Source organism: Narcine bancroftii, unplaced genomic scaffold, assembly GCF_036971445.1.
Source record: "Narcine bancroftii isolate sNarBan1 unplaced genomic scaffold, sNarBan1.hap1 Scaffold_180, whole genome shotgun sequence".
NCBI classification, from domain to species: domain Eukaryota; kingdom Metazoa; phylum Chordata; class Chondrichthyes; order Torpediniformes; family Narcinidae; genus Narcine; species Narcine bancroftii.
In genome coordinates this window covers 105,271-130,876 of record NW_027211915.1, presented here as the reverse complement: position 1 = coordinate 130,876, position 25,606 = coordinate 105,271, and the positions used below count along the sequence as shown (strand labels likewise).

At 53.9% G+C, this 25,606-nt stretch overlaps 2 protein-coding genes across 2 annotated transcripts in view; one reads left to right on the top strand and one right to left on the bottom strand.

The window, feature by feature from the left end:
- Positions 1 to 25,095, bottom strand: part of LOC138750586 (von Willebrand factor A domain-containing protein 5A-like) — a 29,124-nt gene extending 4,029 nt beyond the window's left edge. The window contains exons 1-2 of the mRNA XM_069912698.1: positions 24,939 to 25,095; positions 203 to 252 (exon numbers count right to left, since the gene is read on the bottom strand). Of these exons, the coding sequence (XP_069768799.1) occupies positions 203 to 245 (43 nt within the window). The 5' untranslated portion in view covers positions 246 to 252; positions 24,939 to 25,095. The remainder of the gene's footprint in view (positions 1 to 202; positions 253 to 24,938) is intronic.
- On the top strand, positions 20,621 to 21,736 carry LOC138750590 (uncharacterized). The gene has a single exon (XM_069912706.1). The coding sequence runs from the start codon at positions 20,621 to 20,623 to the stop codon at positions 21,734 to 21,736; it is 1,116 nt and encodes a 371-aa protein (XP_069768807.1).
- Positions 25,096 to 25,606: the final 511 nt, after the last annotated feature.

Below are 25,606 nucleotides of genomic sequence, written 5' to 3'. Positions count from 1 at the left end.
CCACCCCTTCCCATTCACTCCCACTGTCCACATTCCCAATGATCCCCACCCCTTCCCATCCACTCTCAAACTTTGGAATTGTCCTTTGCTGAATTGCTCTCTGGCAGTGGGAAAAAACAGGGTGGAATGGGATGGGACTATTCCCTGGAGTAAATGGGGTTCAGGGCACAGGAATGAGTGAAGAACCTGGATGGTTTATTACCTGGGCTGTTCTCACACGTGAGGAGTCCACAGGGTCTTTCCATTGTATGGCTGAAAGGCAAAATGAGATGCGAGGGTTGAATGTGGCCCTTCAATCCACTACCCTCCTCCTCCTTCCTACTCCTCCCCAAACAGACTGGCCCAAAAAAGACCTTTGATCCAACATATAGAGAACAATACAATTGACCAGTTAACAATTTTATTCATATACACAAATACAAGGTACAGATGGCGGGAGAGCAGTGCCACACAGAACATTGCAGCACAGTCCACAGTACAGGCCCTTCAGCCCACAATATTATGCTGACTTATGTATACCCACCCCACAGCAATCCAATTTTCCCTACCTCACACCTATAGCCTCTACTTTTCCTCCATGGATTGTCACCTTGTGGAGAAGCTTATGTGGTCCTGAGATCTCAAGAGCAATGCCGCCTGGAGCTACGCTCCTGGTAGGGCCACTTAAAGGGAAGGTCGCTGAAAAAGAACTTGCCCAACCAAAACCTCAGCGGTGGAATAGGCAAACAAAGTTACTCTGAACGCAACGGCCATTAAGGCAGACGAAGGTTACAACAATCCCATTATCATGGTTTCCATGTTATTGGTTGATTTATGAAGTATCGTGTGATTCTTGGAGTGCAACATCATGTACACGGTAAACAAATACACGCGCGGCATCTTCACTCTGTCAGATCGAAGCCAACAACCTTGATGTTGAGGGACAGCCATGACCAATGACCTTTCCTCCATCCTGCATTTTGACTGTCCCTATTGAACCAACATCCACCACCACTCCCAGCAATGCATTCTAGGCACCCACCACTCTCTGCGTTAAAAAAATATTTACCTTCCCAGAACATTCCTCCACTCACCTTAAACCAATAAACTGTGGTATTGGCTTCTGTTGCCATAGGAAAAGGGTGGTGGTTGCCCACCCTATCCAAACCTCTCCCAATCCTGATACACATGCCCACCCTGCCCAATGCCCACCCTGCCCAATGCCCACCCTGCCCAATGCCCACCCTGCCCAATGCCCACCCTGCCCAATGCCCACCCTGCCCAATGCCCACCCTGCCCAATGCCCACCCTGCCCAATGCCCACCCTGCCCAATGCCCACCCTGCCCAATGCCCACCCTGCCCAATGCCCACCCTGCCCAATGCCCACCCTGCCCAATGCCCACCCTGCCCCAATGCCCACCCAATCCTTATATACTAACTTACCCACGGTAGTTCACGTCAAAAGAACCAAAGATGTTGATCCAAAACATGGCTTTTATTAACTAAAAGACTGGAGCATATCACAAGTAGGTCGACCAGTCCAGAATGACCTGGTCTGGCTAGGAGCAATCCTTTAAGACCTGCCAGTAGGTGTGACTACACTCTCAGCCAATCACAGTCATCCCACACTACCATATGTACACATTGGTGTATGAGAATCGACCCCAAGGTGGGATGGAGGTTAGGGCCTGTACCAGTCAGGGGGCCACACCATCTGGCGTGACTGATGTCGTGGCGCCGGGATTGGGGTCGCTGGAGTCGTGGCGCCGGGATTGGGGTCGCTGCTTCGCTCAATTTCCCAACGGCACTAGTGGGGTGGTGCTAGGCCCTCTGTTCAAGCACATGACCTGGGGGAGAAAAAAATAGGGGGAGGTTGGGTTAAAGGCACTGCTGCACCTGATCTGGCTTGGGCTAGGTCCTTTACCGAGACTGTGTCCTCCCGTCCGTCCTGGTACTCAACGTAGGTATGATGGGGGTTCGCATGGAGCAGAGTCACTCGGTCAACCAAGGGGTCTTTCTTTGAGTACCGGACTTGGCGTCGTAAGAGGACTGGACCGGGAAACCGTGAGCCATGCCGATATGGTCGTACCGGACACTGATTTCCTTGGGAAAGAGAACATCCTTTCATGGGTCACGGTGCATAGGAGGGACCGGATGGAGTGTAGGGCACTAGTGAGCACGTCCTGCCAGCGAGAGGTGGGGAGACCTTTGGACCAGAGTGCAGGCGTAACCGCTTTCCAGACGGTGGCATTCTCTCTTTCGACTTGCCCATGACTCTGTGGGTTATAGCTGGTGGTCCTGCTTGAAGCAATACCACGCTCCAGAAGGTACTGCTGCAGCTCTGCACTCATAAACGAGGACCCCCTGTCACTGTGGATGTAACTGGGGTACCCAAAGATGGCGAAGATGCTGTGCAGCGCCTCTATAACTGAGGAGGCAGTCATGTCAGAGCAGGGCACAGCGAACAGGAAGCTGGAGTACTCGTCGATGGCCGTAAAGATGTAGGTGTTATAGTTGGTCGACAGTAGGGGCCCCTTGAAATCTACGCTGAGACGCTCAAAGGGGCAGGTGGCTTTGATGACATGGGTGTTCTCCGGACAGAAGAAGTGGGGCTTGCATTCAGCGCACACTAGGCAGGCTCGGGTCATGTAGTGAATCTCCTCAACCGTGTAGGGCATGTTGCGAACTTTGACAAAGTGCGCGAACCTAATGACCCCGGGATGACAGAACTCCTCGTGGAGTTTCTGCAGCCTGTCCAATTGTATGTTGGCGCAAGTCCCCCTGGAGAGCACATCTGGCGGGTCGTTGAGTTTACCAGGCCGATACAGGATGTCATAATTAAAGGTGTAGAGCTCGATTCTACACCTGGCAATTTTGTCATTCTTGATCTTACCTCGTTGGGTATTGCTAGACATTAAGGAGACTGCGCGTTGGTCGGTCAGCAGTGTAAAGCGCCTGCCAGTAAGATAGTGTCTCCAACAACGTACTGCTTCAACTATGGCCTGGGCCTCCCTCTCGATAGAGGAGTGTCGGCTCTTAGGACCCTGGAGCGTTCAGGAGTAGAAGGCTACTGGCCAGCCGGCCTGGTTCGAAGTGGCCGCCAGTGCAAAGTCAGATGCATCGCTTTCGACTGGGAACAGAATGGACTTGATTGCGTGCAGCATTGAAGCAGCGATGTCCGATTGATGCAGTCGAAGGTCGCTCTGGCTTTAGTTGACGGGGGAAGGAGGTGGTCTTGAGTGGCTGTGCCTTGTCATAGTGTGGGACCCATTGGGCATAGTAAGAGAAAAAACCCAGGCAGTGTCGGAGTCCCTTCTGGATGTAAGGGGGGGGGGGGGGGTGGCAAGTCCATGAGGGGATGCATGCGGTCAGGGTCCGGCGTGACCACCCCGTTCTCTACCACACAACCTAGAATTGCGAGCCGAGTGGTCCGGAAGGCACACTTGTTGAAATTGTAGGTCAAGTTCAGCTGATTTGCAGTCTGAAAAAATTTTCTCAAAGTTGGCATCATGATCCTCCGTGTTATGGCCGCAGATGGTGACATTGTCCAGATACGGGAAAGTAGCAGTCAGCCCGTTCTGCTCCACCATCTGGTCCATTTCCCGCTGGAAGACAGCGACGCCATTTGTGACCCCAAAGGGTACCCCGAGGAATTGATTCACAGCCTTCAAAGCAAATGGGCAGCTGTAAGGTCGGTCTTCTCAGCGGATCGGGAGCTGATGATAGGCCGAACCCAAGTCAATGGTGGAAAATACACGGTATTGGGCGATCTGATTCACCACACCAGTGATCCGTGGAAGGATCACAGGAGCATGAAGCGGTTGATTGTCTGGCTGTAGTCAACCACCATCTGTGGCTTCTCCCCATTTTTAACAACCACCACCTGGGCCCTCCATGGACTCGAGCTAGGTTTGAAAATGCCCTCATCCAGCAGTCTGCGCACCTCGCTTGTGATAAATTTCCTGTGTTCATAACTATATTGTCGGCTTTTGGTGGCCACAGGCTTCCAATCAGGGGCTGAGATTTGCGAAAAGTGCTGGCGGAGCAACTTGGAGGGAGGAGAGACTACAGGTGAGGTCCCGGGGCATGGGGGCAGGTGGCTCAGGCTGCCGCTGGCAGGAGGTTTCAGAGGTGGAGTGGTTAGAGACAGCCAAAGTGCAGGGAAATGGTTTGAAACTGGCACTGAAAATCCAGTTCCAGCAGTGCAGGGGCACACAATTGGGGAAGGTCTAATAGTTTGAAGTCTGTGAACATGATGCCCTGGACTTTCAGGGCCGCCACACAGTACCCCCTATACCCCAGTCGAGTGCGATCTGGTCGCCAATGAAATTCTCTGTGCAGTGGGGAGAATAGCCAGTCCGTAACGGTGGGCCAGGTCTGGGTGGATAAAACTGTCAGTTGACCCAGAGTCAAATAAGCAATTGGTATAGTGGTCCGTGCACTTTAATCATTTCCATTGGTTTTGTGAGGGGTTGAGGAAGTCCTGGTCGAGGGTTATTGATGCCGAGACTTGTAATGGGGACAGTGGAGTCCTGTGTGATGATGTCACGCAAACAGTTGGGCCTGAAAAAAGTGTCGAGGAGTTAGTGTTGCTGCCTGTAGGAAACGGTAAGTATTGGGAGTCGCTGCTTGCCGTTGGCGGTGGGGCAGTCAGCGGTGGCGGGTCCCTGTTCAGCCGTGTCTGTGGGCGTTGAGGTCAGGGCTGGGGCCTGGTCGGACATTGCTTTGTGAGGTAGGGTGAACGTCATTGCGGCGAGGGTGGGTTGTACCTTCCGCGCTCAGCGTCTGCCCCGTGATATCAGGCGCTGCCGCGCAGTGGAGTCCTCGCTCACATTGGATGCGAGCTCTGAGGAAGAAGTGTTTGAAATAGAGAGTGGCGATTGGGCTTCACACGAGGCACTGTTTGACGGCAGCCACTTTGGAGTGACAGACTACAGCAAAGTGGCCATTTTTAAGGCACTTCTGGCACCTGGCTTTTCTTGCTGGGCACTGGAGAGACCCCTGCTGTGCTTGTTCCTCCCGCAGAAATAACACTTTGGGGTTTGCATCGTAGCGGCAGTAGTAGTAGAGTAGAGGGAAGGCATCCTACTTACATCAGAGTGTGGGGTCCAGCCTCGAGAGTACATGTCCATACTTAAGACCGCAGCCTCCATCGTCTCTGCGATCTGGGTCACGTCCTTGAGGTTTTCTCCCCGTGCTCTAGCGGGCGCTGCCTCACCTCATTCAATCGAATCCCGGACACATAGGCATCCCGAATCAGATTGTCTGTGGTCTCCGCAGCAGTTCTGTCTGTGCAGGCACAGTTCCTGCCCATTGCCCTTAGTGCCTGAATACAAGCTCTATAGGACTCACAGGGCTGTTGCCTCCTTGTAGCAAGTTTGTACCGAGCATAGACCCTGTTCACCAGTCGCTCATAGAGCCCTTTCAGCACCTTCATGGCTGCGGCGTAAGTGGTCGCGTCCTGGACATTCTGGTAGACTCTTGGGGACACCATAGTCATCAATATTAGTAGTCGATGATTGTCCTCTACCACGGCAGGATCAGAGAGCTGCAAGTATGTTTCGAAGCATCTCACCCAGTACTTAAAGTCATTCGAGGCTGTAGCTGACTGTGGGTCAATGTCGAGGCATTCCAGCTGTACCATATGCTCCATCCCTTCAAAATGTTTTAGTTAATAAAATTATAGTGCGCGTCGGAAGAACCAAAGATTTGTTGATCCAAAACAAGGCTTTTATTAACTAAAAGACTGGAGCATATCACAAGTAGGTCGACCAGTCCAGAATGACCTGGTCTGGCTAGGAGCAATCCTTTAAGACCTGCCAGTAGGTGTGGCTACACTCTCAGCCAATCACAGTCATCCTACACTACCATCTGTACATATACACATTGGTGATAGTACAGATTCCATCACACCCACCCTGTCCAATCCCCTCACAATCCTGATCCACTGACTTGCCCACCCTATCAAATCCCCTCACAATCCTGATCCACTGACCTGCCCACCCTATCCAATCCCCTCACAATGCTGATCCACTGACCTGCCCACCCTATCCAATCCCCTCACAATGCTGATCCACTGACCTGCCCACCCTATCCAATCCCCTCCCAATCCTGATACACTAACCCGTCCACCCTGTCCAATCTCTTCCCAATCCTGATACACTAACCTGTCTATTCTTGTCTTGTTTCCATGCATCCGGCCCATATCCCTGTCCAAATATCTTTCAACCAAAGTTGTTTCACAACCATCCACCCTTCTTCTGCCAGGTTGTCCAACACACCTGCCACCTTCTGTGTGAAGAAGGTCTCCTTTAAGTCTCCCACCAACCCCTCCCCCCACCCCAACTTTAAATCAGTTCCTCTAATTTTTGATTGTCCGACCTTTGGGAAAAGTGTCTGTGACTGTCCACTTTATCCTGATTTGATGAACTTCGATAATGTTCATCCTCAGCCTCCGATGCTCCAGAGAGAAACATCCCAGCCTCTCCTTGTAACCTGAGCCCCCTCAGGTCCATGGGAGTATCTCAGAGAATCTTTCCCACCCACTTCCTCTCTCTGGGGTGTCCTTAAAACAGCACAGTATTCCAAGCACTGTCTCATCCACCTCTTGTCTAGTTGTGCTCTAGGACTTCACCACCCTGTGTCCTTGCATCACCACCATCGTGGAACTATCCCTTAGTCCCTCTGTTCTACAACACTCACCAAAGCCTTACCGTTCACTTTTAAATCGTGCATTGGTTTAACCCTGCCAGTCACTGCAACATTCCCATGAATCTTCTCTGCAAGCAGGGATATCAACCATTGTTCCTTGTGTTTAGAGACTGTAAATAATCACTTACATCACTGAACTGGGGAGCATCCCGGCAAAAGTGACCACGATGTAGGTGGGAAGAAAACAAAGAAAGGGTAACCTTGGTGCAAGCAGCACCAGAGGTCAAGTATGAACACAGATCCATTGCAGTATCTGCCTAAGTGGCCGCTCTATGCCTCTGCTGTCTGACACAATGCTGGAAATACTCAGCAGGTTGAGTAGCATCTAAGGAAGCAGGAATGGAGTCAATGTTTCAAGAAGGAAGCTGCCTTGTATGTTGTGCTGACAGATGAAATATTATCCTCTTAGTCTCTCTCACTCTCTCTCTCCACAGACAGTCTGACCTGTAGGCTATTTGCATTTCTTCCGTCTTTATGTCAGGTTGTAGCAGGCTGAGCGACTGTGAGAGCAAACAGGCCAAATCGCTGCAACATGCAGCCGGTCCATGATGGCAGCTGTGGGTATTTCCTTTGGCCGGGGGTGAAACTGTCGATGGTCGTGAACAGATATACCTTGGCTTACCGGGAAGGGGGCCAACATTGTCAATGTGGACATATTCAAACCTGCGTTGCTCCAGCTCAAGGGCCGGTGGACCTTGGCACACTGGCACTGTAAGCAGGTTTTGGCCCTCAGGGTAATGTCTCGGCAGAGCCCATGCCACACGAACTTGACTGAGAGCAGGCAGACCATGGACATTATGGAGGGGTGTGATAAACCATGTATCTGGTTGAAAACCCAAAGTTGCCCGAGGTGGGAAAGATCGGCCTTGGGGATCTGGTAGAAGTGTCGCACAGCAGGGCCAGTTCCCCTGGCATGGGGCAGACGTCTCTGACCTTCAGGCTGGTGGTGGTAGTCCAGTACTCCTGGACTTCTGCATCCTCCCTCTGGCTCTCTAGATCCCCAAGGCCAATCTTACCCACCACCAGGCAACTTGAGGCAACCATGGGCCAGGACAGCGTATTAACTACTACGTTGGCTTTGCCTGTAACGTGGCGGATATCCGTGATGAATTCCAAGAGGTGCAGTTGTTGTCTTGCCAACCACGGGTCCAAAACCTTGTTCAGTGTCGGGACAACAGTTTGTGGTCTGTGTAGGTGGTGAACACTCTCCCATCTATCATGTAGTGGAAGTGCTGTATCACCAGGTACAAGGCCAGCAGTTCACAGTCAAACACGGTGTACTTGAGCTCTGGTGTTCAGAGGAGCTTACTGAAGAAGGCCAGGGGTTGCCGGTGTTCATCGATCCATTGCTCTAGCAACACACCCACCACTCTGTCTGAATCATCCATTGTGAGGGCCCAGTGGGGAGGTGGGATTCAGGTGTGCCCATGCTGTGGCCTTCGCCAGTGCTGCCTTGGTGGTGTGGTTATCCCCTGCGGCCTCTGGCATTCATTGCAGTGTCTTGTCACTGAGTTTGACAAGGTTGAACAGGGGCTGCATGAGGGTGGCTGCTCCTGGGAGGAAATAGTGGTAGAAGTGACCATCCCCAAGAACTCCTGTAGCCCTTTGATCGTGCTTGTGCTGGGGAAATTCTGAATGGCCTCCCTCTTGTTGGGTAGTGGCGTGGCACCCTCAGGGGTGATGCAGTGCCCTAGGAAGTCTATTATTTGCAGGCCAAACTGGCACTTGGCCGGGTTCACTGTGAGCCCAAACTGCTGCAGTCTGTCGAACAGGCGGATGAAGTGCGTCCTGTAGGTGCTGGTTTTGGGGCTGGCAATGAGGATGTCATATAGATAAACGAAGGTGAAGTTGAGGTCCCTGCCGACCAAGTCCATTAACCGCTGGAATGTCTGGGCCGTGTTCTTGAGTCTGAAAGGCATTCTTAGGAATTGAAAGAGTCCAAAAGGTGTGATGATGGCTGTCTTTTGGACATCGCTAGGGTGTACCAGGATTTGGTACCTCTTCAAGGTCCACCTTGGAGAATACTCTGCAGCCCTGTAGTCTCGTGGTGAAATCCTGGACATGTGGGATGGGGTACTTGTCTGGGACCATCACCTCATTTAGTCGTTAGTAGCTGCCACACAGATGCCAACTACCGGTGCTCTTCTGTACCATCTGCAAGATGGATGGTGACCAGGCGGGTCCCATAGCTGGGAATGAAGGACCCATTGGCTGCTTGCAGGGGAAAGCTTTTGGTGTTGTTTCGCGCCTCAAAGAAAATGGGCGAGATGAGACTGATCTCCACACCGGTGTCGACGAGGAAACCCTCTTGGTCCTCTAGTCTCAGAGGTAGAGAAGGCCTCTGTGTGCCAACCACCAAGGCCCCTATCAGCAGCCGGCCTGCCCATTTCTATGTTGGTTCTGGTGGTGGGGTACAATATGGGGGTGGGGGGGCGGGAGGTGGGGAAGATGCACCACCGGACATTCCTGCCTCATCGGTGGTGGGAGAAACAGTACTCACTGTTCTGCTCCACATACCCTTGGCATTGCCGCTGTGCCACAGCAACTGGCTGAATCCAGTCGCAGCACCCACGACCAACCCGGTGGGTGTACATCTCCCGCCATTCTGGGCAAGCCAGCCCAGGAACTGGCTACAGCTGGCTGAGTCCCAGTTCCACATCAGGGGAATTGTTTCAGAATAAAGAATGAAACATGGAAGGAACTATGCACAGGAACCATGAGTAATACAATAAATACTCGGTTTCATATAATACAATTGGCTACACAGATTATATGTTACACCTCAAAAGTTAAAAGAGTGGAATCCAACAATATCAGATAGATGCTTGCATTGCAAACAAGAAATTGGAACAACATTACATGCAATTTGGACATGTACAAAAGTGAAAACTTTTTGGGAGGATTTAAACAATATTAAATAGAATTACAAAAAATAAGATAGCAAAATATCCAGAAATCTTCCTGTTAAACACCATAAAAGACAAAGAATTAGGCCTAAAATTAGACAAAACTCAAAAAAGATTTACCATGATTGCGCTCGCAGCAGCAAAAAAGTGCATAATGATAACTTGGAAAACGGAGGCAACCTTAAAAATACACCAATTGTCCATAGAAATGAACAAGTGTATTCCATTAGAAAAAAATACCTCCAATCATACTTTATTTGAACAAATTTGGGATTTGACCATTTTAGAATCTGCAGATTTCAGATCTCTTAAAGTGATAAGATAAAAGTACGAAAATAATTCAAAGTGGTATCTTGGACGACACTATTTCTTTTTCTTTTCTTTTGTGTTTTTTTTAATTGTTTATTTTTTTTCTTTTTATTTCTTGCTTTACATTATAGGAGATGGGGAGGGCGGGAGGAAAATGAAAATGTCACTGTGTATATTTTAATGATGAATATTTGTATATATTGTTATTGACATGGTTCATGGTGAAGTATTAAATAAAAAGTTTTTAAAAAAGGAATCATTTCAGAGGACACCAGGTTGGGCACATCATCAGCGCCATGGACGCCAGCACAGCTGCCAAAATAAGCTCATTCATAGAAAACTCACCAATGGAGCATAAGTACAACAGCTCTTTGACATCCTAGAGCTCATCCAGCACAAGCACACCATTAGAATCCTCAACATCACCAAGCTATGCACGAGATGGTGGTCCTGGCAGGCAGGCATAGACGGTTTCCTGTTCAAAGACCTATTCCTCTCGAAACTACCAGTGCACGCATCCTCGGCAGTTTCAAACAGATTTCAGCACCCCACACCGCAAAGCCAAGGAGGCTTTTCTGCATGCCACAAGGTTCCCTCCACAGGCAACCAGTCTACGCAATTGGCTCCGCCACCCCGTCCAGGCCATCAGAGATACCAGCTCAGGTTTTCATCATCTGTGGTGTATAACCTTTCAAACTAAATATAAAAATCACCATAGGACCTGGGGCAACCACACCCTTGGAGTTTATTTACTTCAGCAGGGAATGGAGTTCTTTACAAACCCAGGCAGGTCTTTGGAACAGTTGAGTGACTTCATAGCTGAGAAACTCTAACCTTTACAAACCCATTCCATTTCACAATAGGGTGAAACCAGTCCTGTCAACTCGTGACACATCCCTCACCAGTTAACTCAGTGGAAAGACAAAGAAAGGAGAAAGTTTTCATAGTGTACCGGCCATTTGGCCCCACAGGTCCATTGTAATCCACTCAGGCCTTCTGCTTTTTTTTCCCCCCTTGCTCCCAAATCTGGGAGTTAGGTCGGGAAGGTTTTCCCCGTTGTTGCAGCCCTGTTGGCAACCCCAAAGAATGATGGAAAAGAAGGCACCTTTGTCCACTCAAGCTGGAAAATTTCAGCGATGCGAGATGCAAAGAGACCTCGGAGTGGTGGCTCATGACTCACAAAAGGTTAGTTTACAGGTGCAATGGGTAATTGAGAAGGCCAATGGAATGTTGGCCATCTTTGCTGGAGAGATTGGATTTAGGCACAGGCAAGTCTACAGGGTAAGGCTGCATCTGGAATACTACAGTCAGTTCTGGTCTCTTCAATCAAGGAAGAATGAAGTGAAGATTCCAGACAAGAATGGAAACAACGAAGGATACCCAACAGCTGTAGGAGGGCCTAAATTAAAACCTGCGCTGACCAACTTGCCAATGTATTCACCGATGTCTTCAACATCTCACTCGGACAGGACGCAGTACCTACCTGTTTTAAACAGACCTCAACTAAACCATTGCCCAAGAAGAGTGTGGTAAATGGTTGAAATGACTGTCCACCAGTGCCACTCACATCAACAGTGATGAAGTGTTTGAGAGGCTGGTGCTGAAGTACATCAGCTCTTGCCTGAGTGGTGACATGGATCCATTCCAATTCACCTCCCTGGACCCAAATGTCTCCCCCCCCCCCCCCCTGTCCCAAGACCCTTCTCTGGACCTGAATGTTTACTCCCCCCGCCCCCTGCCCTGAGACCCCTCTCTGGACCTGAATGTTTACTACCCCCGCCCCACCCGTCCTGAGACCCCTCTCTGGACTTGAATGTTTACTCCCCCTTCCCCTCTCCTGAAACCCCTCTCTGGACCTGCAGCTATTGTGGGAAACTCAGCCACTTCACTAAAGCGTGTAGGGTGAAAAGTACTCTCACTGATAAGAAGAAGAGAAGCACCAAGAAAATTCATCCTGGAGCTGCGGGAATGGAAGACAACTGTGAAAGGGAGGAATCTTCAGATGAGCGGCTGAATCGACCAGTCTGCCCTGAGGGCTAGAGAAATTTTCAACCACTGGATTGCTTGTTTAGATTACTACATAGCTCAAAACAACATGGTCGATGAGGCCACTTGAATTCCCTGCTGGGTGAAGTCCCTTTTGTCGTAATGCAAGGAGCTACCACTCTGGCTATAGCCCGGGAACCTCTGACCACTTACTTGCTCGACACCATTTGCTGACTAAATGCCAGAAACTCGGGGAAAGCGATGCTGCCGATACACTGGCCCTCAACTCACTGGCAAACAAATATGATGTCAATGTGCAACAACACCACAATGCCTTGAAGCTGATGCTTTCGTCAATGGGATTGACTCCAGTTACATCAGTCAGAGGCTGCTGGAGATGGAGGCAGTCACTCTAGCCAAAACACTGAGAAGCGCCATGCGGTCCAGTGAAATGCTAGAAATCGAAAAGGAAACCCAGGAGTGCTGGAACCCCAAAGAAAAAGGCGAACCCCTGGCAAATGTTACTTCTGTGATAAGAGCTGGCACCCCATACAGAAGTGCCCAGCTCTATTTGCTACCTGCAGCTATTGTGGGAAACTCGGCCACTTGGGTGTTGCTGTGCATCAGTCATTGAAAGTGGGCGAGCAGGTGCAGCAGGTGGTGAGGAGGGCGAATGGTATGTTGGCGTTCGTAACGAGAGGATTTGAGTCCAGGAGTAGGGAGATCCTGCTGCAGCAGGACAGGGCCTTGGTGAGACCACACCTGGAGTACTGCGTACAGTTTTGGTCACCTTATCTGAGGAAGGATATCGTTGCCTTGGAGGGGTTCCAGAGAAGGTTCACTAGGCTGATACCAGGGATGGAGGGACTCGCATATGAAGAAAGGTTGGATAGACTAGGCTTATATTCTATGGAATTTAGAAGATGGGGGGGGAATCTTAAGGATTTAGACAGATTAGATGCAGGAAAGAGGTTTCCAATGCTGGGAAAAACCAGAACCAGGGGCCATAGTTTAAGGATAAAGGGGGAAGATTTTAGAACTGAGATGAGGAAAATTTTCTTCTCTCAGAGAGTGGCAAATTTGTGGAATTTTTTTTTCCCACAGGAAGTAGTTGAGGCCGGTTCCCTGTCAATATTTAAGTGTAGGTTAGATTTGGCCCTTGTGGCCAAGGTGATTAGGGAGTATGGGGAGAAGGTAGGAACCGGGTACTGATCAGCCATGATCATAATGAATGGCGGTGTAGGCTTGAAGGGCTAATGGCCTACTCCTGCACCTATTTTCTATGTTTTGCTAAAGTGTGTAGGGCAAAAAGTACTCCCACTGAAAGAAGAAGAGTAGCACCAAGGAAATTCATCTTGAAGCTGCGGGAATGGAAGACAACTGTGAAAAGGAGGAATCTTCAAGTGACGGCGAGGTGAGATCAACACAAAGTTCCCCTGTGACGGCTCAATTGACTGTAAAGCTTGGAGGTTGTTACAGACTGGAACGGTCGACTATGAAGGGGCAGGTGAATGGTGAGACTCTCGATTGCTTAATAGACTCGGGAAGTACTGACAGCTACATCCACAAGAAGGTCGCCAAAGCCTTAAATTTGCAGAGATATCCAGCGATCTGAAAGATATCGATGGCTTGTAATGAACTTACAAAAACTGTACGGGACAAGAGTAAAATTACTTTAAACTTGCAGGGACATTGCCATGATGATGTTTGGCTCTTTGTAATGCCTGAGCTCTGCACTCCTGTGTTACTGGGGTTGGATATTCAATCTCAGATGAAAAGTGTAGTGTTAAATTTTGATGGGCTACCACCTACACTTACCATCCCCCACACTAGTTACTGCGGACTGTCCACATTAAAGATCAAAGCTCCCTCCCTTTTCAGTGATTTATCCCGAGTGTCGGCCCATCGCTACTAAGAGCCATTCTTACAGCAAGGAGGATCATGAGTTTATTAAAGCTGAGACCCGGAGACTGGGGTGTGGCAGCACGCCATTGGGCAGGCGAACCGGCCCCACTTGTAACACATGCAGCAGGCAGCCAGCCAAAACGGTGCCGTCGGGAATTTCCCATTCAACCTCGGCACCAGACTCAGAAGTCCACGCTTGGGGACCCACATGACGCCCTGGTGACATCAGTGCCCCCAGCGTGGTTCTCAGCCAGGTCCGGGCTGGGAGTACAAGGCCAGCCAGGCAGCCAGCAATAAATCAGTTCTGCTCACTGAGCTCAATCCATCTGGTTGTGTGTTATTTCAGTTAGCAGTGTAGCTGCCGCTACAATTGGTGACCTCAACAGGTTCAAACGCCTTTGAACCCAACACGAGTGACCCTTCGATCAGTGCTATAGCCATCAAACTCCCCGACTTCTGGGTTCAGGAGCCAGAGACCTGGTTCAGCCACGCAGAGGCTCAGTTTCACCTCCGCCAGATTTCATCAGACACGACCAGGTTCTACCATGTGGTCGCCGCCCTGGACCAGGCCACCGCAAACGTGTGCTGCACCTCGTTCAACACCCAGCTGCAGAAGATAAATATGGGACCATCGAGCAGGTGCTCACCAGCTCCTTCGGACTATCCAGGTGCCAGCGTGCTGCTCGGATGCTGCACCTCGACGCCTTGGGGGACAGGTCCCCGATGGAGCTAATGGACGAGGTGCTCGCACTCGTGGGCAATCACACCAACTGCCCACTTTCTGAGCGCATCTTTCTCGACCATCTGCCTGAGAACATCTGGCCACTACTGGCCCAAGAGAGCTTTGCTGACCCGAGGAAGGTCGCTCAGAAGGCTCAAGAGCTATGGCTCAAGTGATTCCCGGAGGGCTCAGCAGTCCAGCAGGTCGCGAGTCATGGGCATGACCACTCCAAGCCTTCCTCTAGCGCTGCGGTAGAACACCTGGTTCCTGCAGGGGCCACAAAGAGCATAACCAGAGGCAAGACATCTGCTCCAGGCCTCTGCTTCTACCACCAACGCTGGGGAGCCAAGGCTCAGAAGTGTCGTCAGCCCTGCTCATTCCAGGGAAACGAGCAGGCCGGCCGCTGTTAATGGCTGCAGCAACTGGCAAGAACACAGCCTTCTCTACCTGCAGGACTCAGTCAGCGGCCAACATTTGCTCGTCGACGGTGGGGCCCACATCAGCATCATTCCGACCATGGCCACAGACTCTAGGAACCGGCCTTGAGGACCTCCCCTCAGTGCGGCCAATGCAACGGAGAACCGGACATATGGAGACAAGACCTTCCACTTCCAGATTGGTTGGTAAAAGTTCTCATAGAGGTTCACGATCTCGTCCCTTCCGACTGCCATCCTGGGTGCCGACTTCCTCCTCACCCACGGGCTCCTGGTTGACATTCGAGGTAGGTGTCTGGTAGATGCCCGTACCTTCCAGGCCATTCGCCTCAAAGTCTCCAGCACAGAGCAGCCGCAGATGGCCACGATCAGCACACCCAAGGACAAGTTTCAGCGCATCTTGTATGAGTTTCCAGCCCTCAAGCCACAGTTCTCCGCTGCCTCACCGGACCACAGGGTGTTCCATCACATCCCCACCAGTCCACAGAAAGGCATACTGGCTCCTGCTGGATAAGCTCCAGGTGGCGAAGAATTTTTTTGCATCTGCTGATGCTAGGGATCATTCGACGCTCTGACAGCCCTTGGGCCTCACCACTCCAACTGGTCCCAAAGCCTCCAGTGGCTGGCGCCCCAGCGGAGACTACCGTCAGCTCAACGAGGCGACAGTTCCTGACCGTTACCCAATCCCTCACATCCAGGACTTTATGGCCAACCTGCATAGCATGAGGGTATTCTCCAAGGTCGACCTGGTGCGCGGGTATCACCAAATCCCGGTGCACCCCAAGGATATACCCAAGATGGCCATCATCACCCCCTTCGGCTTGTTCGAATTCCTTCGCATGCCATTCGAGCTCAAGAATCCCACTCAGACCTTCTAGCGCCTCATGGACTCAGTGGGCAGGGACCTGGATTTCGTCTTCATTTACTTGGATGACATCCTTGTTGCCAGCAGGTATCAGGCGCAACACAAGGCCCACCTACATGCCCTTTTCTCCCGGCTGGCCGACTTCAGCCTTACCATCAACCCGGCCAAGTGCCAGTTCGGGAAAGAGTCCATGCAGTTCCTGGACCATACCATCACGGCCGAAGGAGCTACGCCCGCCGCAATCAAGGAGTTCCCACGCCCGGACAACCTCAAGAAGCTCTGGAGGATTTTGCAGGTATGGTCAACTTCTATAACCGTTTCATCCCAGGCACTGCGCGCATCATGCAGCCACTCTTCGCCCTCATCGCGGCCAAACACAAAACACTTGCCTGGACTCCAGAGCCTTCAGGACATTAGAGGCCACAAAGGATGCCCTCGTGAAGGCTACCATGCTCGCCCACCCACACACCGACCTGCACATTGCGCTCTCCGTCGATGCCTCTGCCACAGCTGTTGGCGCTGTCCTGAAGCAGCAAGTGAATGAACAGTGGAAGCCACCGGCTTCTTCACCCACCAGAGGGCAAGTATAGTGCCTTCGACTGTGAGTTACTGGGCATGTACCTGGCGGTGCGGCATTTCCGCTATTTCTTGGAGGGAAGGGCTTTTACCATCTTTACCGACCACAAACCCCTCACTCAGACACTCACCATGGCAAAGTATCCCTGGTCAGCCCGCCAGCAACGTCACCTCTCCTTCATGTCGGAGTTTACCACCCGACGTTCAGCACAAGGTGGGGAAAGACAACGTGGTCGTCGATGAACTCTCATGACCGGCCATCTGTGTCCTGACACCTGGCCTCTACTTTGACCAGCTCACCCAGGACCAGAAGTCCAACGAGGAGACGTGAACCTTAGGACTGCCATCACGGGCCTGCGATTCCAGGACCTCCCGGCTCCTAGCAGTCCTGTGTGATGTCTCCATGGGCATCCCACGACCAGTGGTTCACCAGCAGTGGCGCAGGCAAGTCTTCCACCATATCCATGCCCTTTTGCACCCTTCCATCAGGTCCATGGTCTGTATGGTGGCAGAGCATTTTGTCTGGCACGGGCTGCAGAATCAGATCGCGGGCTGGGCTAGAACCTACACCCATTGCCAGCTTTCCAAGGTGCACAGGCACACCAGAGCGCCCATACAGGAGTTCGAGCACTTCCGGGAATGGTTCAGCCTCATTCATGTGGACATCATCGGGCCCTTACCCATTTCCCGTGGTAACCGTTACCTTTCCATGGTGGTGGACCGCATCACTCGTTGGCCTGAGGCAATCCCGATGCTAGATGCCTCCACAGACTCCTGCTTCCGAGTGCTGTTGGACGGTTGGGTCGCCAGGTTCAGCATCCTGAATCACCTCACCAGTGACTGGGGTGCCCAGTTCACCTCTGCACTCTGGGTGCAGCTCCCCAACAGGCTGGGGATCGAGCTACACCGCACCACAGCCTATCACCCACAGGCCAATGGGCTAGTCGAGTGACTACACTGCCACCTCAAGTCGACGCTTATGGCCCACTTCAACAGTCCCGACTGGGTGGATGAACTGCCTTGGATGCTCCTGGGCATCCTCTCGACACCCAAAGATGATCTACAGGTGTCATCAGACGAGCTGGTCTATGGCACACCACTAGCACTACCCAGTGAGTTCGTCAATGCACCTCACAAACCCCGGTGGTCACCACATGAGCTACTCCCCCACCTCCAGGACCAGTTGGGCTCCTTCACACCCCCACCGCCGCCCAGACACGGGACATGGGCCTCTTGCGAGCTGCACTCCGCACAGTACGTTTTTATTCAGCGAGGCCCGTTCACGACCCTTCTGAAGAGGACTTACAAAGGGCCGTACAAAGTCATCCAGACTGAACACGACAGCAACTTAAAGAAATTCCTAACAACAGCTAAAGAACTCAACCTTACATTTAACGAGGACAAATGTGTTTTCAACACAACAGAGCTACCCATTCTGGGCTATTGTTCACAAGAGTAAACCAGAAAGAATGGCACCCAAGGTTGCAAAGCCAGCACCTGTCCCAATTAGAAAATCTACTTGTATCCGTAAACAACCCAAGAGGCTCCAGTATTCATAAACATCTCATTATATTCCTATGCTTTGCTAGATACTGGTATGTTTTGACTGTTAGTGAGTTCTCAATGCCATGTATGGTATCAATGTATTGTTTGCTTTAAATTGCTTACTTACATTTTACCCAGCAGCTGTCCCAGTCTGTCAGGGGGAGACTGTGGTGAATCTCCGCTGAGCTGTCAGTCTTCCTTTCGGCTAGCCTTGCCTTATTGACATTGGCCGTGTATTACCTCTACCATTAAAGACATTCCCCTTGGGTACAACTGTGTATGCACCCATTGTATTTCATTATTGTACCATTAGTTTCTGCTAATAAAAGCCATGATTATTGTTTAACTACTTTGTCTACTTCATTAACTGGCACTTCAATTTCACCCGCCCCCCCAATCCCGATCTCGAGATCCCTCTCGAGATCTGAATGTTTACACCACCCGCTCCCCCCCCCCCAGAGACCCTCTCTGGAGCCGAATGTTTTTCCCCACTGCCCCGCGACCCCTCTCTGGACCCGAATTTTCATTCCCCCCCCCGTCCCGAGACCTCTCTCTGGACCCGAATGTTCATTCCCCCCACCCCCGTCCCGAGACCTCTCTCTGGATCCGAATGTTCATTCCCCCCCACCCTGCTCCGAGACCCCTCTCTGGACCCGAATGTTCATTCCCCCCCCCCCCCGTCCCGAGACCTCTCTCTGGATCCGAATGTTCATTCCCCCCCTCCCCTGTTCCGAGACCCCTCCCTGGACTCGAATGTTCATTCCCCCCCCCCACTGTTCCGAGACCCCTCTCTGGACCCGAATGTTCATTCCCCCCCCCCCCCCGTCCCGAGACCTCTCTCTGGACCAGAATGTTCATTCCCACCCCCCCCGTCCCGAGACCTCTCTCTGGATCCGAATGTTCATTTCCACCCCCCCCCCTGTTCCGAGACCCCTCTCTGGACCCGAATGTTCATTTCCCCCCCCCCCTGTTCCGAGACCCCTCTCTGGACCCGAATGTTCATTTCCCCCCCCCGTCCCGAGACCTCTCTCTGGACCCGAATGTTCATTCCCCCCCCCCGTCCCGAGACCTCTCTCTGGATTCGAATGTTCATTCCCCCCCCCCCTCTGTTCCGAGACCCCTCTCTGGACCCGAATGTTCATTCCCCCCCCCGTCCCGAGACCTCTCTCTGGACCCGAATGTTCATTCCCCCCCCCCCGTCCCGAGACCTCTCTCTGGACCAGAATGTTCATTCCCACCCCCCCCCGTCCCGAGACCTCTCTCTGGATCCGAATGTTCATTTCCACCCCCCCCCCTGTTCCGAGACCCCTCTCTGGACCCGAATGTTCATTTCCCCCCCCCCCTGTTCCGAGACCCCTCTCTGGACCCGAATGTTCATTCCCCCCCCCGTCCCGAGACCTCTCTCTGGACCCGAATGTTCATTCCCCCCCCCCGTCCCGAGACCTCTCTCTGGATTCGAATGTTCATTCCCCCCCCCCCTCTGTTCCGAGACCCCTCTCTGGACCCGAATGTTCAATCCCCCCCACCCCCCCGTTCCGAGACGCCTCTCTGGACCCGAATGTTCATTCCCCCCCCCCCTGTTCCGAGACCCCTCTCTGGAACCGAATGTTCATTCCCCCCCCCCCCGTCCCGAGACCTCTCTCTGGATCCGAATGTTCATTCCCCCCCCCCCCCCCGTCCCGAGACCTCTCTCGGGATCCGAATGTTCATTTCCGCCCCCCCCCGTTCCGAGACCCCTCTCTGGACCCGAATGTTCATTCCCCCCCCCCCCCGTCCCGAGACCTCTCTCTGGATCCGAATGTTCATTCCCCCCCCCCCGTCCCGAGACCTCTCTCTGGATCCTCTCTGGACCCGAATGTTCATTCCCCCCCCCCCCGTCCCGAGACCTCTCTCTGGATCCGAATGTTCATTCCCCCCCCCTCCCTGTTCCGAGACCCCTCTCTGGACCCGAATGTTCATTCCCCCCCCCTGTCCCGAGACCTCTCTTGGGATCCGAATGTTCATTCCCCCCCCCCGTTCCGAGACCCCTCTCTGGACCCGAATGTTCATTCCACCCCCCCCCCCCGTCCCGAGACCTCTCTCTGGACCAGAATGTTCATTTCCCCCCCCCGTCCCGAGACCTCTCTCTGGATCCTCTCTGGACCCGAATGTTCATTCCCCCCCCTCCCCCCTGTCCCGAGACCCCTCTCTGGACCCGAATGTTCATTTCCCCACCCCGTCCTGAGACCTCTCTCTGGATCCGAATGTTCATTCCCCACCCCCCCCTGTTCCGAGACCCCTCTCTGGACCCGAATGTTCATTCCCCCCCCCTGTCCCGAGACCTCTCTCGGGATCCGAATGTTCATTTCCCCCCCCCCCCCTGTTCCGAGACCCCTCTCTGGACCCGAATGTTCATTCCCCCCCCCCTCCCCCGTCCCGAGACCTCTCTCTGGACCAGAATGTTCATTCCCCCCCCCCCCCCCGTCCCGAGACCTCTCTCTGGATCCGAATGTTCATTTCCCCCCCCCCCTGTTCCGAGACCCCTCTCTGGACCCGAATGTTCATTCCCCCCCCCCCCGTCCCGAGACCTCTCTCTGGATTCGAATGTTCATTCCCCCCCCCCCTCTGTTCCGAGACCCCTCTCTGGACCCGAATGTTCAATCCCCCCCACCCCCCCGTTCCGAGACGCCTCTCTGGACCCGAATGTTCATTCCCCCCCCCCCCCTGTTCCGAGACCCCTCTCTGGACCCGAATGTTCATTCCCCCCCCCCTCCCCCTTCCCGAGACCTCTCTCTGGACCAGAATGTTCATTCCCCCCCCCCCCCGTCCCGAGACCTCTCTCTGGATCCGAATGTTCATTTCCCCCCCCCCCTGTTCCGAGACCCCTCTCTGGACCCGAATGTTCATTTCCCCCCCCCCCCTGTTCCGAGACCCCTCTCTGGACCCGAATGTTCATTCCCTCCCCCCCGTCCCGAGACCTCTCTCTGGATTCGAATGTTCATTCCCCCCCCCCCTCTGTTCCGAGACCCCTCTCTGGACCCGAATGTTCAATCCCCCCCCACCCCCCCGTTCCGAGACGCCTCTCTGGACCCGAATGTTCATTCCCCCCCCCCCCTGTTCCGAGACACCTCTCTGGAACCGAATGTTCATTCCCCCCCCCCCCGTCCTGAGACCTCTCTCTGGATCCGAATGTTCATTCCCCCCCCCCCCCCGTTCCGAGACCCCTCTCTGGACCCGAATGTTCATTCCCCCCCCCTGTCCCGAGACCTCTCTCGGGATCCGAATGTTCATTTCCGCCCTTCCCCGTTCCGAGACCCCTCTCTGGACCCGAATGTTCATTCCCCCCCCCCCCCCGTCCCGAGACCTCTCTCTGGATCCGAATGTTCATTCCCCCCCCCCCGTCCCGAGACCTCTCTCTGGATCCTCTCTGGACCCGAATGTTCATTCCCCCCCCCCCCGTCCCGAGACCTCTCTCTGGATCCGAATGTTCATTCCCCCCAACCGTACCGAGACCTCTCTCTGGATCCGAATGTTCATTCCCCCCCCCTGTCCCGAGACCTCTCTCTGGATCCGAATGTTCATTCCCCCCCCACCCCCGTTCCGAGACCCCTCTCTGGACCCGAATGTTCATTCCCCCCCCCCTGTCCCGAGACCTCTCTCGGGATCCGAATGTTCATTTCCGCCCCCCCCCGTCCCGAGACCTCTCTCTGGATCCGAATGTTCATTCCCCCCCCCCCGTCCCGAGACCTCTCTCTGGATCCGAATGTTCATTTCCCCCCCCCCCCCGTCCCGAGACCTCTCTCTGGATCCGAATGTTAATTCCCCCCCCCCCCCCATTCCGAGACCCCTCTCTGGACCCGAATGTTCATTCCCCCCCCCCTCCCCCGTCCCGAGACCTCTCTCTGGACCAGAATGTTCATTCCCCCCCCCCCGTCCCGAGACCTCTCTCTGGATCCGAATGTTCATTTCCCCCCCCCCCTGTTCCGAGACCCCTCTCTGGACCCGAATGTTCATTCCCCCCCCCCGTCCCGAGACCTCTCTCTGGATTCGAATGTTCATTCCCCCCCCCCCTCTGTTCCGAGACCCCTCTCTGGACCCGAATGTTCAATCCCCCCCACCCCCCCGTTCCGAGACGTCTCTCTGGACCCGAATGTTCATTTCCCCCCCCCCTGTTCCGAGACCCCTCTCTGGAACCGAATGTTCATTCCCCCCCCCCCCCCGTCCCGAGACCTCTCTCGTGATCCGAATGTTCATTCCCCCCCCCCCCCCCATTCCGAGACCCCTCTCTGGACCCAAATGTTCATTCCCCCCCCCTGCCCCGAGACCTCTCTCAGGATCCGAATGTTCATTCCCCCCCCCTGTTCCGAGACCCCTCTCTGGATCCGAATGTTCATTTCCCCCCCCCCCTGTTCCGAGACCCCTCTTTGGACCCGAATGTTCATTTCCCCCCCCCCCCCCTGTTCCGAGACCCCTCTCTGGACCCGAATGTTCATTCCCTCCCCCCCGTCCCGAGACCTCTCTCTGGATTCGAATGTTCATTCCCCCCCCCCCTCTGTTCCGAGACCCCTCTCTGGACCCGAATGTTCAATCCCCCCCCACCCCCCCGTTCCGAGACGCCTCTCTGGACCCGAATGTTCATTCCCCCCCCCCCCTGTTCCGAGACACCTCTCTGGAACCGAATGTTCATTCCCCCCCCCCCCCGTCCTGAGACCTCTCTCTGGATCCGAATGTTCATTCCCCCCCCCCCCCGTTCCGAGACCCCTCTCTGGACCCGAATGTTCATTCCCCCCCCGTCCCGAGACCTCTCTCGGGATCCGAATGTTCATTTCCGCCCCTCCCCGTTCCGAGACCCCTCTCTGGACCCGAATGTTCATTCCCCCCCCCCCCGTCCCGAGACCTCTCTCTGGATCCGAATGTTCATTCCCCCCCCCCGTCCCGAGACCTCTCTCTGGATCCTCTCTGGACCCGAATGTTCATTCCCCCCCCCCCCGTCCCGAGACCTCTCTCTGGATCCGAATGTTCATTCCCCCCAACCGTACCGAGACCTCTCTCTGGATCCGAATGTTCATTCCCCCCCCTGTCCCGAGACCTCTCTCTGGATCCGAATGTTCATTCCCCCCCCACCCCCGTTCCGAGACCCCTCTCTGGACCCGAATGTTCATTCCCCCCCCCCTGTCCCGAGACCTCTCTCGGGATCCGAATGTTCATTTCCGCCCCCCCCCGTCCCGAGACCTCTCTCTGGATCCGAATGTTCATTCCCCCCCCCCCCCGTCCCGAGACCTCTCTCTGGATCCGAATGTTCATTTCCCCCCCCCCCGTCCCGAGACCTCTCTCTGGATCCGAATGTTAATTCCCCCCCCCCCCCCATTCCGAGACCCCTCTCTGGACCCAAATGTTCATTCCCCCCCCCTGCCCCGAGACCTCTCTCAGGATCCGAATGTTCATTCCCCCCCCCTGTTCCGAGACCCCTCTCTGGACCCGAATGTTCATTCCCCCCCCCCCCGTCCCGAGACCTCTCTCAGGATCCGAATGTTCATTCCCCCCCCCCCTGTTCCGAGACCCCTCTCTGGACCCGAATGTTCATTCCCCCCCCCCCCGTCCCGAGACCTCTCTCTGGACCCGAATGTTCATTCCCCCCCCCCCCCCGTCCCGAGATCTCTCTCTGGACCCGAATGTTCATTTCCACCCCCTGTCCCGAGACCCCTCTCTGGACCCGAATGTTTATTCCCCCCCCACCCCTGTCCCGAGACCTCTCTCTGGACCCGAATGTTCATTCCCCCCCCCCCCCCGTCCCGAGATCTCTCTCTGGACCCGAATGTTCATTCCCCCCCCCCGTCCCGAAATCTCTCTCTGGACCCGAATGTTCATTCCCCCCCCGTCCCGAAATCTCTCTCTGGACCCGAATGTTCATTCACCCCCCCCCCGTCCCGAAATCTCTCTCTGGATCCGAATGTTCATTCCCCCCCCCCCTGTTCCGAGACGCCTCTCTGGACCCGAATGTTCATTCCCCCCCCCGTCCCGAGACCTCTCTCTGGACCCGAATGTTCATTCCCCCCCCCTGTCCCGAGATCTCTCTCTGGATCCGAATGTTCATTCCCCCCCCCCCCCTGTCCCGAGACCTCTCTCTGGATCCGAATGTTAATTCCCCCCCCCCCCCCCATTCCGAGACCCCTCTCTGGACCCAAATGTTCATTCCCCCCCCCTGCCCCGAGACCTCTCTCAGGATCCGAATGTTCATTCCCCCCCCCTGTTCCGAGACCCCTCTCTGGACCCGAATGTTCATTCCCCCCCCCCCCCCGTCCCGAGACCTCTCTCAGGATCCGAATGTTCATTCCCCCCCCCCCTGTTCCGAGACCCCTCTCTGGACCCGAATGTTCATTCCCCCCCCCCCCCCCCCGTCCCGAGACCTCTCTCTGGACCCGAATGTTCATTCCCCCCCCCCCCCCCGTCCCGAGATCTCTCTCTGGACCCGAATGTTCATTTCCACCCCCTGTCCCGAGACCCCTCTCTGGACCCGAATGTTTATTCCCCCCCCACCCCTGTCCCGAGACCTCTCTCTGGACCCGAATGTTCATTCCCCCCCCCCCCCCGTCCCGAGACCTCTCTCTGGATCCTCTCTGGACCCGAATGTTCATTCCCCCCCCCCCCGTCCCGAGATCTCTCTCTGGACCCGGATGTTCATTCCCCCCCCCCGTCCCGAAATCTCTCTCTGGACCCGAATGTTCATTCCCCCCCCGTCCCGAGATCTCTCTCTGGACCCGGATGTTCATTCCCCCCCCCCGTCCCGAAATCTCTCTCTGGACCCGAATGTTCATTCCCCCCCCGTCCCGAAATCTCTCTCTGGATCCGAATGTTCATTCCCCCCCCCCCTGTCCCGAGACCTCTCTCTGGACCCGAATGTTTACTGCCTCCCACTTCACCCCCACCCCTTCCCGGCTGGTTCTCTCCAGACCTTGCAATTTCTCTGAATTGTCAAGTGCCTATCATCTCGCAAGTTTAATACTTTCACACATATGTTTACCTTTTCTCCTGCTTGTTGCGCTCCTTGTGTTATCCTGCCGTGAATGTGTCGTCCCTGAAGAGTTCTGCTGCAATCCCTCTTGCCTTCCCAGCCTGTTGCGCAGTTTCAGCTGCCTCGCCCTTTTTAAGCGGCAACTTCCCCGGAAACTCGGAATGCAGGGAACGTCTCTCAATCACGGCCCCGTTTCACCCACCCCCATCGCGGGCTCAGCCAGCCCTTCGGTCCCCTGTGCTGACCCTCAACCACCTAAACCTCCACTCCGGGGTGTACCAACACTTTGGGTTGTGGGCCACATACAGAAGAATATAAGGAGTTACGGGCCGATCATTAAGCCCGACAGTTTTCAACCAGTCACACTGCAAGAAAAAACTAATTTTTCCATCAAAATATCTCTACTACACTACTGAACAGTTTAACTGTTGCCCTTACAGTCCAGTCTCAAAGCGAAATTCCCTCCCCATGATTTGGAAAACTCTGATCATTTCCTGTTTTACCCTTATAATCATTCACTGCTATTGCTAGTTGTAGGAAATTGTATAATGAGAAAAAAAAATCAAAATCTGGGCAGACAACTTTGGACAAATATTATTTTAAGAAATAGTTATAATGTGATCTAATATTTGTGCATGTATGCCTTTTTCCACTGGCATCCCAGTTTGTGCAGTTTC

Coding starts and splice junctions, on each gene's coding strand:
- LOC138750590 (XM_069912706.1), top strand. CDS start 20,621: ATGTTCATTCCCCCCCCCCCCCTGTTCCGAGACCCCTCTCTGGACCCG.